Source organism: Polypterus senegalus, chromosome 3 (assembly GCF_016835505.1).
Source record: "Polypterus senegalus isolate Bchr_013 chromosome 3, ASM1683550v1, whole genome shotgun sequence".
Classification (NCBI taxonomy): Eukaryota; Metazoa; Chordata; class Cladistia; order Polypteriformes; family Polypteridae; genus Polypterus; species Polypterus senegalus.
In genome coordinates this window covers 99125313-99138806 of record NC_053156.1, presented here as the reverse complement: position 1 = coordinate 99138806, position 13494 = coordinate 99125313, and the positions used below count along the sequence as shown (strand labels likewise).

The window sequence follows — 13494 nt, the reverse complement described above, 5'->3', positions numbered from 1 at the left end:
GATATTAATAAATATTGACAAGTTGAAAAAACGGGTTCACTAATTTTGTTTCTCCTATAACAAACACCAAATTTCAATCAAATCAGTCAGAGCATTTTTTGGATTTTGGGGTATTGGTTTTTATCCTTAAATATTGCTCTATTGAAATGTCCTTTATTAGCATATATTGTACCTACTGCCCTAGATGTACCATCCTGCCAAATTTCAGCTTCTTAACTTACCGATAAATTATATTTTTGTTCATAAGTGAGTAAGTGAATCAACTTTGCATTATATATAGATTTGCACTCATCTTTTGGGATTCCATTAGAAATGAACATTTTCATTATATGTAATGTTTTAATCTTTTTATTTCAGATTACTAAATATCCTGTGCTGTAATTTGGACACATTGCTTCTTCTGGAGTCACTATACAGTATTTCAGAAATAATGTTAAATGCTCAAAAGGAGAACGTTGCAGAATCGTCTGAAAAAGAAGGGTATGTATTATCTTTTTTAAAAAAAAAAAAGCTAAATATTTTTTAAATGTTGTTCTATCATGTGAAAAATGTTCTACTGGTTGGTATTAGAAGAATGTTATATATATTTTAAAGTGATTGTAAAACACAATTTACAGTATTAAGCACTTTTATTCTGAACACCATTTCTGTTTATAATGAAGTATGTGAGTAAAATATTTACTGTATATAATTTAAAGAGTGGCTATACTAAGGATCACAGAATGAATCCTGTGTATATAAACAGTAGCATTTACTACACAACATGAAAATTTCATTTGCCAGTTAACACATTTGAAAAGACATGTTAGTTCCTAACTCCTTTTAAAAAGTCTGTTACTGTACTGAACTATTATTTTTCACATCACAAATTATTTGCATCATTAGTCCAGCAAAACCATATTTATTTTAAATGATATATTTTAAATGATGTTTATCAAATATATGCTCATTAAATTTTTAAAATTGCTATTACTGTTAACTTTACCTTTGTGAATAAAGTAAGCTTTAAAAGAATATAGCTCCTTATACGCAACAAATATAAAATGTTTCAAGATCAGTCCTCATCGATTGTAAGGAATCATATATTAACTACTGTTCTTTACTGTCTACTGTATATAGTCCCATATGAGGCCATATTACATATTTGGTTGAATTTTGAAATAAAAAAACTTAATACAACTTTGACAGTAAACAAACGAAAAAAATGGCAATTTTATGAAAATGTTAATGTGGAGTTGTAATTTAGTTCATAAATTGAAAAATGTAAAAAAAAAGAGTAAAAGGTCTAGCGCCTATAGTGTGCAGAGTTAGATGTCTGAGTGCCTACTAGAACACACCGTTCTCCTAGACTGGCTTGATCTTTCTGTTTGACGACTGATACTTTAGCATTTCTCTTATACATGCATACTGTGCCCTGATGGTCATTTCTGATAACAGTGATATGTGCTAGTATGGGTTGGACTTAAGTAGTCTGTACCACAGTTTTCCATCACTCTGTTCCCATTTTTGCCCCAACACTTTGTACTTCATTAATTCATATATATATATATATATATATATATATATATATATATATATATATATATACTGTATAAACATATACACACATACAGTATATATATTATAAAGCCTTAAATCCTTCCAAAGTAAACAGTATTGCAATATATTTGAAATAGAAGTGTTTGAATTCTGGAAACACCTTAAAAAGCTCTGGTTTGGTACACTTTAAACAACCTTCATATTTGGTCTTGCAGTGCTTTAAACAAGCATTTTATCAATTATTCTGCAGCAGCAATTTTTATTTTTATTCAGTAATAATGCCACTACAGCATAATGTGTATAACCATTGCATTAATCTTCTAGTATAATTGTTGTTTATACAGTAAATTATTTTAAAAGCATAAGCCAAGTCTGACTTAAATCACACTTTAAATTATTGTAATTACAGGAGTCAAGCCTGACATCTCATTTTCATCTTTGATTCCATTAATATTGCAAGTCAAACAGAGCCAAAAGTATAATGTAGATGGGGCTACAATATATACTAGTCCAATTTTCAGTTCAAAATTGATAAAATTTGTCCTTGAATTATAGTTTAGCAATTAGTTTAGAATTATTATAGTTTATTATAGTTTAGAATTAGCTAAGAGTAAGAAGCCAGTAAATGATCAAAAACAAGAGCTCTTTCCCTTGCGAAAAATGCATCTTTCCAGTTTACTTGCTGCAGATGACACATGTGACAAGTATTGTTTTGCATGGGATCTTGTGTATTTGTTTATGAATTCAAATGCAATATATTAAATTACAGTTATCAGTAAATATTTTAATACAGGTTATATTAGGTTTGTATTGACACTGTGTACTTGATTGAAAGAATATTATAGTATGGGAATTAATAAACTAGCAAACATCTGTCATACAATATACTGTACTGTAGTTCAGTATGTACACCTCCAATCCTTTGTACACATTTCTACAGTGTATGCCTTTTGATTCTGACCGTGTCTTCTGATTTCAAATATATGACAGTGGCAATTATAAGAAGCATTTTTGCCTCCAAATTTAATTCAGCTTCTTATCTTCACTCATTGATCAGTCAATGCTATAGTACTGTTTCAAGGTTTTCTGGTCAGTAGGTATTTTTATATGGTTCTGAAACTCTTTTACTAAGCTTTTTGTTTTGTTGTACTTGTTACAGCTTCTGCTATGATGTGTGTATTTTGAATACTTCCTCATTTTTACCAATGTCTCCTTGTCCTTTGTATGTCAGTCTCAATATTCTGTATTCATAATCAAGTAGTGCTAAAGGGAAGGTGTGTACTTTGTTTTGGTCACAGATGAGCAGGATGTGCCATTTATGTATAAATTATATTGAAAATTAGCCTTAACTGTGAAACTTTTTTTAAGGTTATTTATAATTGATGGTCTTTCTGTGGAGAGAAACCATATTCTTGTGAGGATGAATGTAGTTGGAGGTTCCTCTGAACGATTTCTACCTCCCAGGACTTTACGAGAGGTAAGAATAATCATTTTTAAATATTACAATTGGTTGAACATATTTTTAATAGGTGTTATTTTCCTAATGCAATAAGTTGAACTTGAACGTCTTTACAAATGTAAACATTCTTGTAGCTGTATGCATTGTCTACAATAGACCTAGTCTGAAACCTAATTTCACATTAACAGTAGAATTACCAAAGCCTATGAAAAAACTTGTAATCCCAGCCCACCTTAAATCCATTCACACCCCTCCGTCAGCATCTTTTGTGTTGTAAATGTGTCGATAAGCAGCAAGCAGCCTGTTATCCCATTCCCACGTCCACCGCTTCAGCTCAATCCGCAAAGAAGGTTCTCAGTGCTCAGTGTTTAACTTGGAGTGAAGTGACTGGAGTTGTAGAGGGGTAAACTATATATCGTCATTTGGAATACATACCAACAATCTATGTAAACACATGGTTAAAACAGAAACGCTGACAGAGAGGTGCAAAGGGATTTAAGGTGGTCCGGGATTACGGGGTTTTTTTTGTAGGCTTTGGTAATTCTAGTGTTAAATGTGACATTTACAAAATTTTCTACTTATGTAATTAATGCAAGTGTAGATAATGCATTTATTAAAATATTCTTTTTTATTTACTGCTCACCTTTCTCATGGGCTTATAAAATGACTTAATATAAATCCATACATGCAAAAGTATAAAGTTTCTTGATGCATAATGAGTGAAAATGAGGATTGAACTGCCAGTCTAGTGGTTTAAAGTCTAAAGATCTAGCCACACTGCCACCATAACAAGAGTTGACCCAGAAATTTTATGAAAGGATTTTTATTGATGTTTTCATTTTGAGCATTTTTATTGTTATGATTTTCAATGCCATAGTTTGCAGAATCTCAAATTTAAACATCATGTGTATCTTATTTTATTAGAAATAAAAGGAAGAGAATAAAGGAGGGTACATTCTCTTTGTCTCATATGTAGTCTGTTACCCAGGCCCCATTCCAGCTGGGCTACATACAGTGCATCCGGAAAGTATTCACAGCACATCACTTTTTCCACATTTTGTTATGTTACAGCCTTATTCCAAAATATCATATTATGTGGGTGACAGAATGCTATGTTTCATCTCTACTCTTTTTACTTATTTCAGTCCCAGTTTAAAGTGTTGTAGTCTTTGTTTTATTCCTGTAAATATTTTATATGAAAATCAGGTGTTCACTAGTTTTTTAGCTTTCAAAGACCTGTGGTTTTCTGAAGCTGCTGTTACTTGTGCATCTGGAAAGTATTCACAGCGCATCACTTTTTCCACATTTTGTTATGTTACAGCCTTATTCCAAAATGGATTAAATTCATTTTTTTCCTCAGAATTCTACACACAACACCCCATGAAAAAAACGTGAAAAAGGTTTACTTGAGATTTTTGCAAACTTATTAAAAATAAAAAAACTGAGAAATCACATGTACATAAGTATTCACAGCCTTTGACCTGAAGCTCAAAATTGAGCTCAGGTGCATCCTGTTTCCCCTGATCATCCTTGAGATGTTTCTGCAGCTTAATTGGAGTCCACCTGTGGTAAATTCAGTTGATTAGACATGATTTGGAAAGGATAGCATTCTGTCACCCACATAATATGATATAAAGAGAACAAAAACTGCCTTATACCTCAAAGCTAGTGTTGATTGTTGAAGATTGCATGCTATGTATATGAAACACTGGTTCAGAAACAGTACTAGGTGTTTGAGTTTTCAACATCCATTGGAAGTATGACAGCTATTTGCTACAGCAGGCAAAGTTCCGTCTGCTATATTTCATGTTGGGAAAATTAATTTATGAGAGCATATGCCATATAAAACATATTCCAAGAGAATGGAAGAAACTTCCAGGCTAAATCCTAATTCTTCCAGCACTAAGTGGGACTGCACTCTGCTTCTTTAAAGGTTAACCCCAAGCAGTAATTTGTTTTCCTGAAGAAAGGTTAAAGTTTTCCCAGTTAATGAAAATACTTTCAGTGAAACTCTTTTGCTGATAGGACAGAAGCCATTTAAATCAAAGAGCAAATAATCTGCAACAACAAGATAAGTAAAAATATTGCAACCAGCATAAGACAGCATACAAGATGGATAAAGCTTACTAAAATATTAACTACTAAATGTAATGTGAACTCCTAATTGTGTTAAGTATCGGAAAAGAAGTAATAAACAAGAATTTTTCAGTAATATGTCAAAAATACATTTGTTAAGTGTGAGATTGAAAAGCATACAGAGTTAAATATGTCCAGGAGACTTTACACAACCCATTAATTTTAGCCAATGCCGCTGCGATATTCTCTGGCCTCACGACCTTGAATTGGATTAGTATTCCAATGGAGGGAGTATACAGCCAACTGCTGGCCTCATGAGGAGGTTGCATAATAGAAAGAATGCTGTTAGTGGATGTAAACATTGCACACTCTCATAATAGGGCTGTGACTCACAGAAACTCATGAAGACTCTACTGCCTCTGATGAAATCAGGTCTGATTAGCTTTTTGATAATGTAACTCAAAGTGAAGTATAACTTAATAAAAATTACCCATGGTAATGAAAAGATGCTGTAATATATGCATAGTAAGTAATTCAGAACAGAATAGCTAAAGTTTTTTTTTTTCTCTTCTAAGCATTTTTTCTTTTTTTTTTTTTAACAATGAAATATTTAAAAAAAACGCACTCTCTGTCACTTTTGTTCTTTCTTGTCTGTGCATCTGTCCTCAAAGTACATAGCGTAACATTCTCAAACTCTATCTATCTATCTATCTATCTATCTATCTATCTATCTATCTATCTATCTATCTATCTATCTATCTATCTATCTATCTATCTATCTATCTATCTATCTATCTATCTATCTATCTATCTATCTATCTACAGTGGAATGCAAAAGTTTGGACAACCTTGTTAATAGTCATTATTTTCCTGTATAAATCGTTGGTTGTTACGTTAAAAAATGTCAGTTAAATATATCATATAGGAGACACACAAAGTGATATTTGAGAAGTGAAATTAAGTTTATTGGATTTACAGAAAGTGTGCAATAATTGTTCAAACAAAATCAGGCAGGTGCATAAATTTGGGCACCACAAAAAAGAAATGAAATCAATATTTAGTAGATCCGCCTTTTGCAGAAATTACAGCCTCTAAACGCTTCCTGTAGGTTCCAATGAGAGTCTGGATTGTGGTTGAAGGTATTTTGGACCATTCCTCTTTACAAAACATCTCTAGTTCATTCAGGTTTGATGGCTTCTGAGCATGGACAGCTCTCCTTAACTCACACCACAGATTTTTAATTATATTCAGGTCTGGGGACTGAGATGGCCATTCCAGAACGTTGTACTTGTTCCTCTGCATGAATGCCTTAGTTGATTTTGAGCAGTGTTTCGGTCGTTGTCTTGTTGAAAGATCCAGCCCCGGCGCAGCTTCAGCTTTGTCACTGATTCCTGGACATTGGTCTCCAGAATCTGCTGATACTGAGTGGAATCCATGCGTCCCTCAACTTTGACAAGATTCCCAGTCCCTGCACTGGCCACACAGCCCCACAGCATGATGGAACCACCACCATATTTTACTGTAGGTAGCAGGTGTTTTTCTTGGAATGCTGTGTTCTTTTTCCTCCATACATAACGCCCTTTGTTATGCCCAAATAACTCAATTTTAGTTTCATCAGTCCACAGCACCTTATTCAAAATGAAGCTGGCTTGTCCAAATGTGCTTGAGCATACCTCAAGTGGCTCTGTTTGTGCTGTGGGCGGAGAAACAGCTTCCTCTGCATCACTCTCGCATACAGCATCTCCTTGTGTAAAGTACGCCGAATGGTTGAACGATGCACAGTGACTCCATCTGCTGCAAGATGATGTTGTAGGTCTTTGGTGCTGGTCTGTGGGTTGACTCTGACTGTTCTCACCATTCGTCGCTTCTGTCTATCCGAAATCTTTCTTGGTCTGCCACTTCGAGCCTTAACTTGAACTGAGCCTGTGGTCTTCCATTTCCTCAATATGTTCCTAACTGTGGAAACAGACAGCTTAAATCTCTGGGACAGCTTTCTGTATCCTTCCCCTAAACCATGATGGTGAACAATCTTTGTCTTCAGGTCATTTGAGAGTTGTTTTGTGACCCCCCATGTTGCTACTCTGCAGAGAAAATTAAAGGAGGAGGGAAACTTACAATTGACCCCCTTAAATACTCTTTCTCATTATAGGATTCACCTGTGTATGTAGGTCAGGGGTCACTGAGCTTACCAAGCCAATTTGAGTTCCAATAATTAGTTCTAAAAGTTTTGGAATCAATAAAATGACAACGGTGCCCAAATTTATGCACCTGCCTGATTTTGTTTGAACAATTATTGCACACTTTCTGTAAATCCAATAAACTTCATTTCACTTCTCAAATATCACTGTGTGTGTCTCCTATATGATATATTTAACTGACATTTTTTATCGTAACAACCAATGATTTATACAGGAAAATAATGACTATTAACAAGGTTGCCCAAACTTTTGCATCCCACTCTATCTATCTATCTATCTATCTATCTATCTATCTATCTATCTATCTATCTATCTATCTATCTATCTATCTATCTATCTATCTATCGTGAAACCTCAGGTCACGACCGTAATTCGTTCCAAAACTCTGGTTGCAACCCGAAGTAATTTCCCTCATAGGATTGTATGTAAATACAATTAATCTGTTCCGGACCGTACAAGCTGTATGTAAGTATATTTTTTTCAAAAGATTTTTAAGCACAAAAATAGTTAATTATACCATAGAATGCACAGTGTAATAGTAAACTAAATGTAAAAACATTGAATAACACTGAGAAAACCTTGAACAGAGAACACTAACATTGCAAGAGTTCACGCTATAGCCTTACGAACCGCTCTCTGTAAACACTTTTTTCAATGAGTTTTAAGCACAGCAATGGAGCAATCGGATGGTGCAAAAATTGCCAAGTGCTTTTATTAAAATCAACAAAACAACATTTAAAAACAAACTCCAAATTAAAGTGCAGTGCTTTCAGAATCCTTCAATAAATACATTATCCCGTAAAAACAAATGAAGTGGAGGTTAAAATCCAATAAAAAAAAGTCTTCATTAAATGCAAAGAAATTAAAACAATGCTCGAAGCAGTCTCTTTAAAAACAAGCCCGGTGCATTCTTTAACTGCCTTATCGCGCTCTCTCTGTCTCTCTCGCTCGTTTTCTCACACTGCACAGGGAATGCACAGTGAGAGACTGAACACGTGCAGAAATCATCAGCACTTACGAACCGGAAGGGAAACTGGCTTGTTTGTCACCCGAGTGTGTGGTCGTGAGCAGATGCAAAAGTTGGCAAACTTTTTGGTTGTAACCCGATTTGTACGTGGTCCGAGACGTTCGTGACCCGAGGTTCCACTGTATCGCCTATTCTGGCAACATGGGGAACAAGACAGGAAACAAGCCTGGACAGGGCCCAGGCCATCAAAGGGTTAACGTACACCTACAACCATACATGGGCTGTTTTGGTAAAGTGGATGAAAAAAACTAAGCATGCAAAGGGACAATGTGCTAACTTCATATGGGAAACAACAGGGCATTGCATCTGTGAAACAGCAGCACTGCTGTTTTAAAATATTGCCAATATAATTACAGCAAAACATCTTCGTGTAATGAAAGTATCACATGTTCTGCTAAATACATTTATGGAAAAGACTGCCTTATATTCATGGTGATTTCTTTCAAATTATTGTTTTGGTTTTCATTTCAGGGTAGTGACCCATACCCCTGGCCAATGTTTTCGTCATACCCCGTGCCAAAATGTTACATTAAGGAGATGCCAAAAAAAACTCTTAAACAAGGTAAATAACATTTTGCTGAAACATTTACCTATAATGCTACTGTTTACCACATTTACAAAAACTGTAATACTAAGGTTGTGTGTTGTAAATATAATATTGCTCTTGAAAGGCGTAGAGCAGGGGTAGGCAATGTCGGTCCTGGAGATACCGCAGTGGCTGCGGGTTTTTGTTCCAACCCAGTTTCTTAATGAGAAGTCAATTATTGCTCAAGTGACATTTTGATGCTTTGTTTCAGTGGTCTGACTTGTTAACGTTCCCCACCCTTAATTGCTTGTTTTGGTCGTAAACAGTTTTCATGGCTCCTTATTAAGATGTAAATGACAAAGCAGCCAGCAGTTCTTCATCTAACTTGTTTCCATTTACACCTGTGTGGATTCACCATGCGCCATTTGGTTTAATGAAACACTTAAGAGAAAAGTGACACAGACTGAAAATTATCTGTTTTAGCCTTCAAATCATTTGGGTGATATCCTTAGAAAGGAAAAAATCTACAATATAATAACCTTACATTGCAGACTAACAAGCCATAAAATCAGATAAGGTCTGAGATTGGCAAGGATTAGTTTCTAACTAACGAATTGGGTTGGAAAGAAAATCTGTAGCCTCTGCGGCTCTCCAGGACTGACACTGCCCACCCCTGGCTTAGAGAAATAGAATTGGAGCACTCTACTTGCGAAGACTAGAAACAGAGTTATGGTCCATACTACAGTCTCGTTTGGTGATTTCTAAAGAGCTTTTTTCATTAAATTTCCAAGATTTTAGATGATCTTTACATCAATAAACTACATGGAGTAAGTATTTAGATATTTTTAATTCTTAGGTGTGCTTTCGTATTTTTTTTTTGCGCAGCAGAAGTGTTGCTAGTTTATAAGCCAGCATGTAGCATTAGCATTAATAAAGTAAAAGTAATGCTATCATTGTATATCTTTTACGCTTGTGGCAGACACAATATTGAAAATTCTTCATTCTCTGAAATCACTTTTTCTGTTACAAAGTCAATGCAAGCCTGAGTCTATCCCTACAATATCCCAAGACTAGACCGTAGATAAGTGACCACTCCATCACAGGTAACATTGACTCATCCCCCATTCGCGATTGTTGACCTTCTTAGGAATTTTCTAACCTGTGCATATGTAAGATGTGTAATAAAAGCTGGAACTAATAACTAACTGTCTTGCCTTAAAAAAGAAATTAGTGTTGATTAGAGAAGCAGTGTAATATCTAAGTACAACCCAAAAAGGACACTGAATGAATATTTTAAATAAATGATTTCTAAAAATTCCATACATTATGACATTTTAAACAGACATTTTTATCACACAGTTTTTTAAAAGAGATCATAAGGTCCAAAAGAACAGTATAGTGAAATTCCTTCTTCTTACTGTCATTTGAAGCTTAAAAAACTTCAGCTAGATCTTAGTAGTACCAAGGCATATCTAATACAAGTGTCCCATGAGTGCTGGTAATAGTGAATGATTAGAGCATATCAGCCAAACCTTTTTGAAAACTTCTTCAGGGACAGTTATGTCTCCATGTCACTATTAAAATACGAGGGATGTTCAAAAGTTTCCACACTTTTTTTTTAACTCTATTTATTAAGAATTTCAAAAACAAATTGCGTCACTTTTTTACATAGTCATCTTCCTTTGCGATGCAATTTTCCTAGTCACATGACACTCTCAGACATGACCAATTACTACTCCTCCTGCCTTCACTATTTCCAACGAAAACATAAAAGTACAGAAACTTTTTGAATGTCCCTCATATTTTTATAGTAGAGATTTTTACAAAAAGTTTTCATTTCATTGACAGCCCCAAGAAATTTAATATTATTATTAATTAACATTTAAAGCAATGGAGTAATCTCTTGGAAAAGAATTGTGCTAGCTTTCAAAAATCATAGGTCCACTGGGTGATGAATTGTTTCATGTGGACAGACAGCCATGATGACAATAGGTTGTTTCTTATTTTATGCATGTCCACCTACAAAGAAAGTCTGTTGATGGTTTATTTATTTTTTTATTTAATCAGTCTTTATTGAAAAACACCATTTGAGGAAGCAACAAAGTAAAATGCAAAATAATACAACTAGTATCCAAATAGTTCAAAATACTTCAAAATCCAGCTACTAGAAAGATTCCTGCAATTAGTATGATTCGTGTGACTCATATGACAACAAAAGCTCCACAGTCCATTTGTCTTCTTTTTAAATTTTTAGTGAAATTCAAAGTAAACAGTTCACACAAAAAATGTTGATAAAACACACAAAAAGAAAATAAATTAGTCTATGATGTTTCATTTTCAGCTTAAGAGTTTTGATTGCTTTTATTAAAGTTTCTTTAGGCTATCATGTACACTAAGAAGGAGAACTAGGTACATAACAGTCAGTAAACATATACCCTTAAACCTTTCTGTCTAACGGTTCATGGATCAATCTGAGAGCATTCTACTTACTGCCTAATTGCAGGAATACAACAGAGCATTAAGGTTATTCCATTAACATGTTTGTTTGTTAGGGGGAAACCAGAATCTTTCATTATCTACATTACTATTCGGAACCTACATTCTATTCAAATTAAGCAAAAACTTTTGTAAATATACCATTAATATTAGCTTAAAAAGTTTGTCTCTTAACAATATTACAGTCTCTAATAGGCTCTTATAGTCTAAAACCATGGCAGATTTTTCTTTGTGTAGTATTAATAAAGTAAAAATAAATGGAATAGGTAATTAATAGATTGAAAAGAGTTATAGAAGGGTTAGGGGCAACAGAAAATATTAAGGGATAGAAAATGTAATGGACATACAGTACTGTGCAAAAGTTTTAGGCAGGCGTGAAAAAAATGTTTCAGTTTCATGTCATGGCAAGATTGAGCACAGCAACAAGACACAAGGTAGTTATACTGCATCAGCAAGGTCTCTCCCAGACAAATATTTCAAAGCAGACTGGGGTTTCAAGATATGCTGTTCAAGCTCTTTTGAAGAAGCACAAAGAAATGGGCAACGCTGAAGATCGTAGACGAAGTGGTCAGCCAAGGAAACTTAGTGCAGCAGATGAAAGACACATCAAGCTTATTACCCTTCAAAATCGGAAGATGTCCAGCAGTGCCATCAGCTCAGAACTGGCAGAAACCAGTGGGACCCAGGTACACCCATCTACTGTCCGGAGAAGTCTGGCCAGAAGTGGTCTTCATGGAAGAGTTGAAGCCAAAAAGCTATGCCTCCGACGTGGAATCAAGGCCAAGCGACTCAAATATGCACGAAAACATAGGAACTGGGGTGCAGAAAAATGGCAGCAGGTGCTCTGGACTGATGAGTCAAAATTTGAAATATTTGGCCTTAGCAGAAGGCAGTTTGTTCGTCGTACTCATTATTGTCAGCAAGCAACAGTGACGCATGGTGGAGGTTCCTTGAACATATGGGGCTGCATTTCTGCAAATGGAGTTGGAGATTTGGTCAGGATTAATGGTGTTCTCAATGCTGAGAAATACAGGCAGATACTTATCCATCATGCAATACCATCAGGGAGGCGTATGATTGGCCCCAAATTTTTTCTGCAGCAGGACAATGACCCCAAACATACAGCCAAAGTCATTAAGAACTTTCTTCAGCGTAAAGAAGAACAAGAAGTCCTGGAAGTGATGGTATGGCCCCCACAGAGCCCTGATCTCAATATCATCGAGTGTGTCTGGGATTACATGAAGAGACAGAAGGATGTGAGGAAGCCTACATCCACAGAAGATCTGTGTTTAGTTCTCCAAGATGATTGGAACAACCTACCAGCCAAGTTCCTTCAAAAACTGTGTGCAAGTGTACCTAGAAGAATTGATGCTGTTTTGAAGGCAAAGGGTGGTCACACCAATTATTGATTTGATTTAGATTTCTCTTTTGTTCATTCACTGCATTTTGTTGATTGATGAAAATAATTGATTAACACTTCCATTTCTGAAAGCATTCTTTGTTTATAGCATTTTTTCACACATGCCTAAAACTTTTGCACAGTACTGTACATCAGACTCTTAAATTACAGTTAAAAGTTGAATAACATTACCAGGTGGTAGATGGCCCTGACTGGGCCTTAAAATAACAAAAAAGCACAAAATCTGTTTAATATGCCCTTTCTGATCAGAATCCTGAAAGTATGCATAATCTTGGCATCAACCAAAGCCTGTTTCACTATTTGTACAGTAGTTGCTGTTACTAGTGAACCACAAGAACAAAAGATGCAATTTGTAGTGTATTTTATATATTTTGAATGTTGTCTAATACTTATATCATTTATGCTGTACAGAATTTTCAATATCACTTAAATAATGGAACTTTTTGTCATAAAACATAGTTAAACCTGTGTAAATGAACATACCTGTAAATGTGACACATCATCTTTGCAAGTTACTTTATTTTCTCCTTAAATCTGATATATTAGAACCTAAAAAAACAAGGTATGATGCCACATTAAATATAGCTGAAGTGAAATACATATGCCAGAGTGATTTGGAATGGTTTCTTACCTTCCTAAGACAAATGTTATTTAACTGTGGTGGTTTCTGCTTTCAAAAGTTAGGTTTGGTAGTTTTCTTAGTTTGAGCCCTGGCATATTCTTGAGTTTGTGCTTTTTTGTTTAACCAAGTAA

General features: G+C 34.8%; 1 protein-coding gene across 2 annotated transcripts in view; it reads left to right on the top strand.

The window, feature by feature from the left end:
- tbc1d32 (TBC1 domain family, member 32) overlaps positions 1-13494 on the top strand; it is a 188422-nt gene that overhangs the window by 111754 nt on the left and 63174 nt on the right. For both annotated transcript variants that reach the window (XM_039747661.1, XM_039747662.1), the window contains exons 24-26: positions 358-480; positions 2908-3016; positions 8771-8861. In XM_039747661.1, the coding sequence (XP_039603595.1) occupies positions 358-480; positions 2908-3016; positions 8771-8861 (323 nt within the window). The remainder of the gene's footprint in view (positions 1-357; positions 481-2907; positions 3017-8770; positions 8862-13494) is intronic.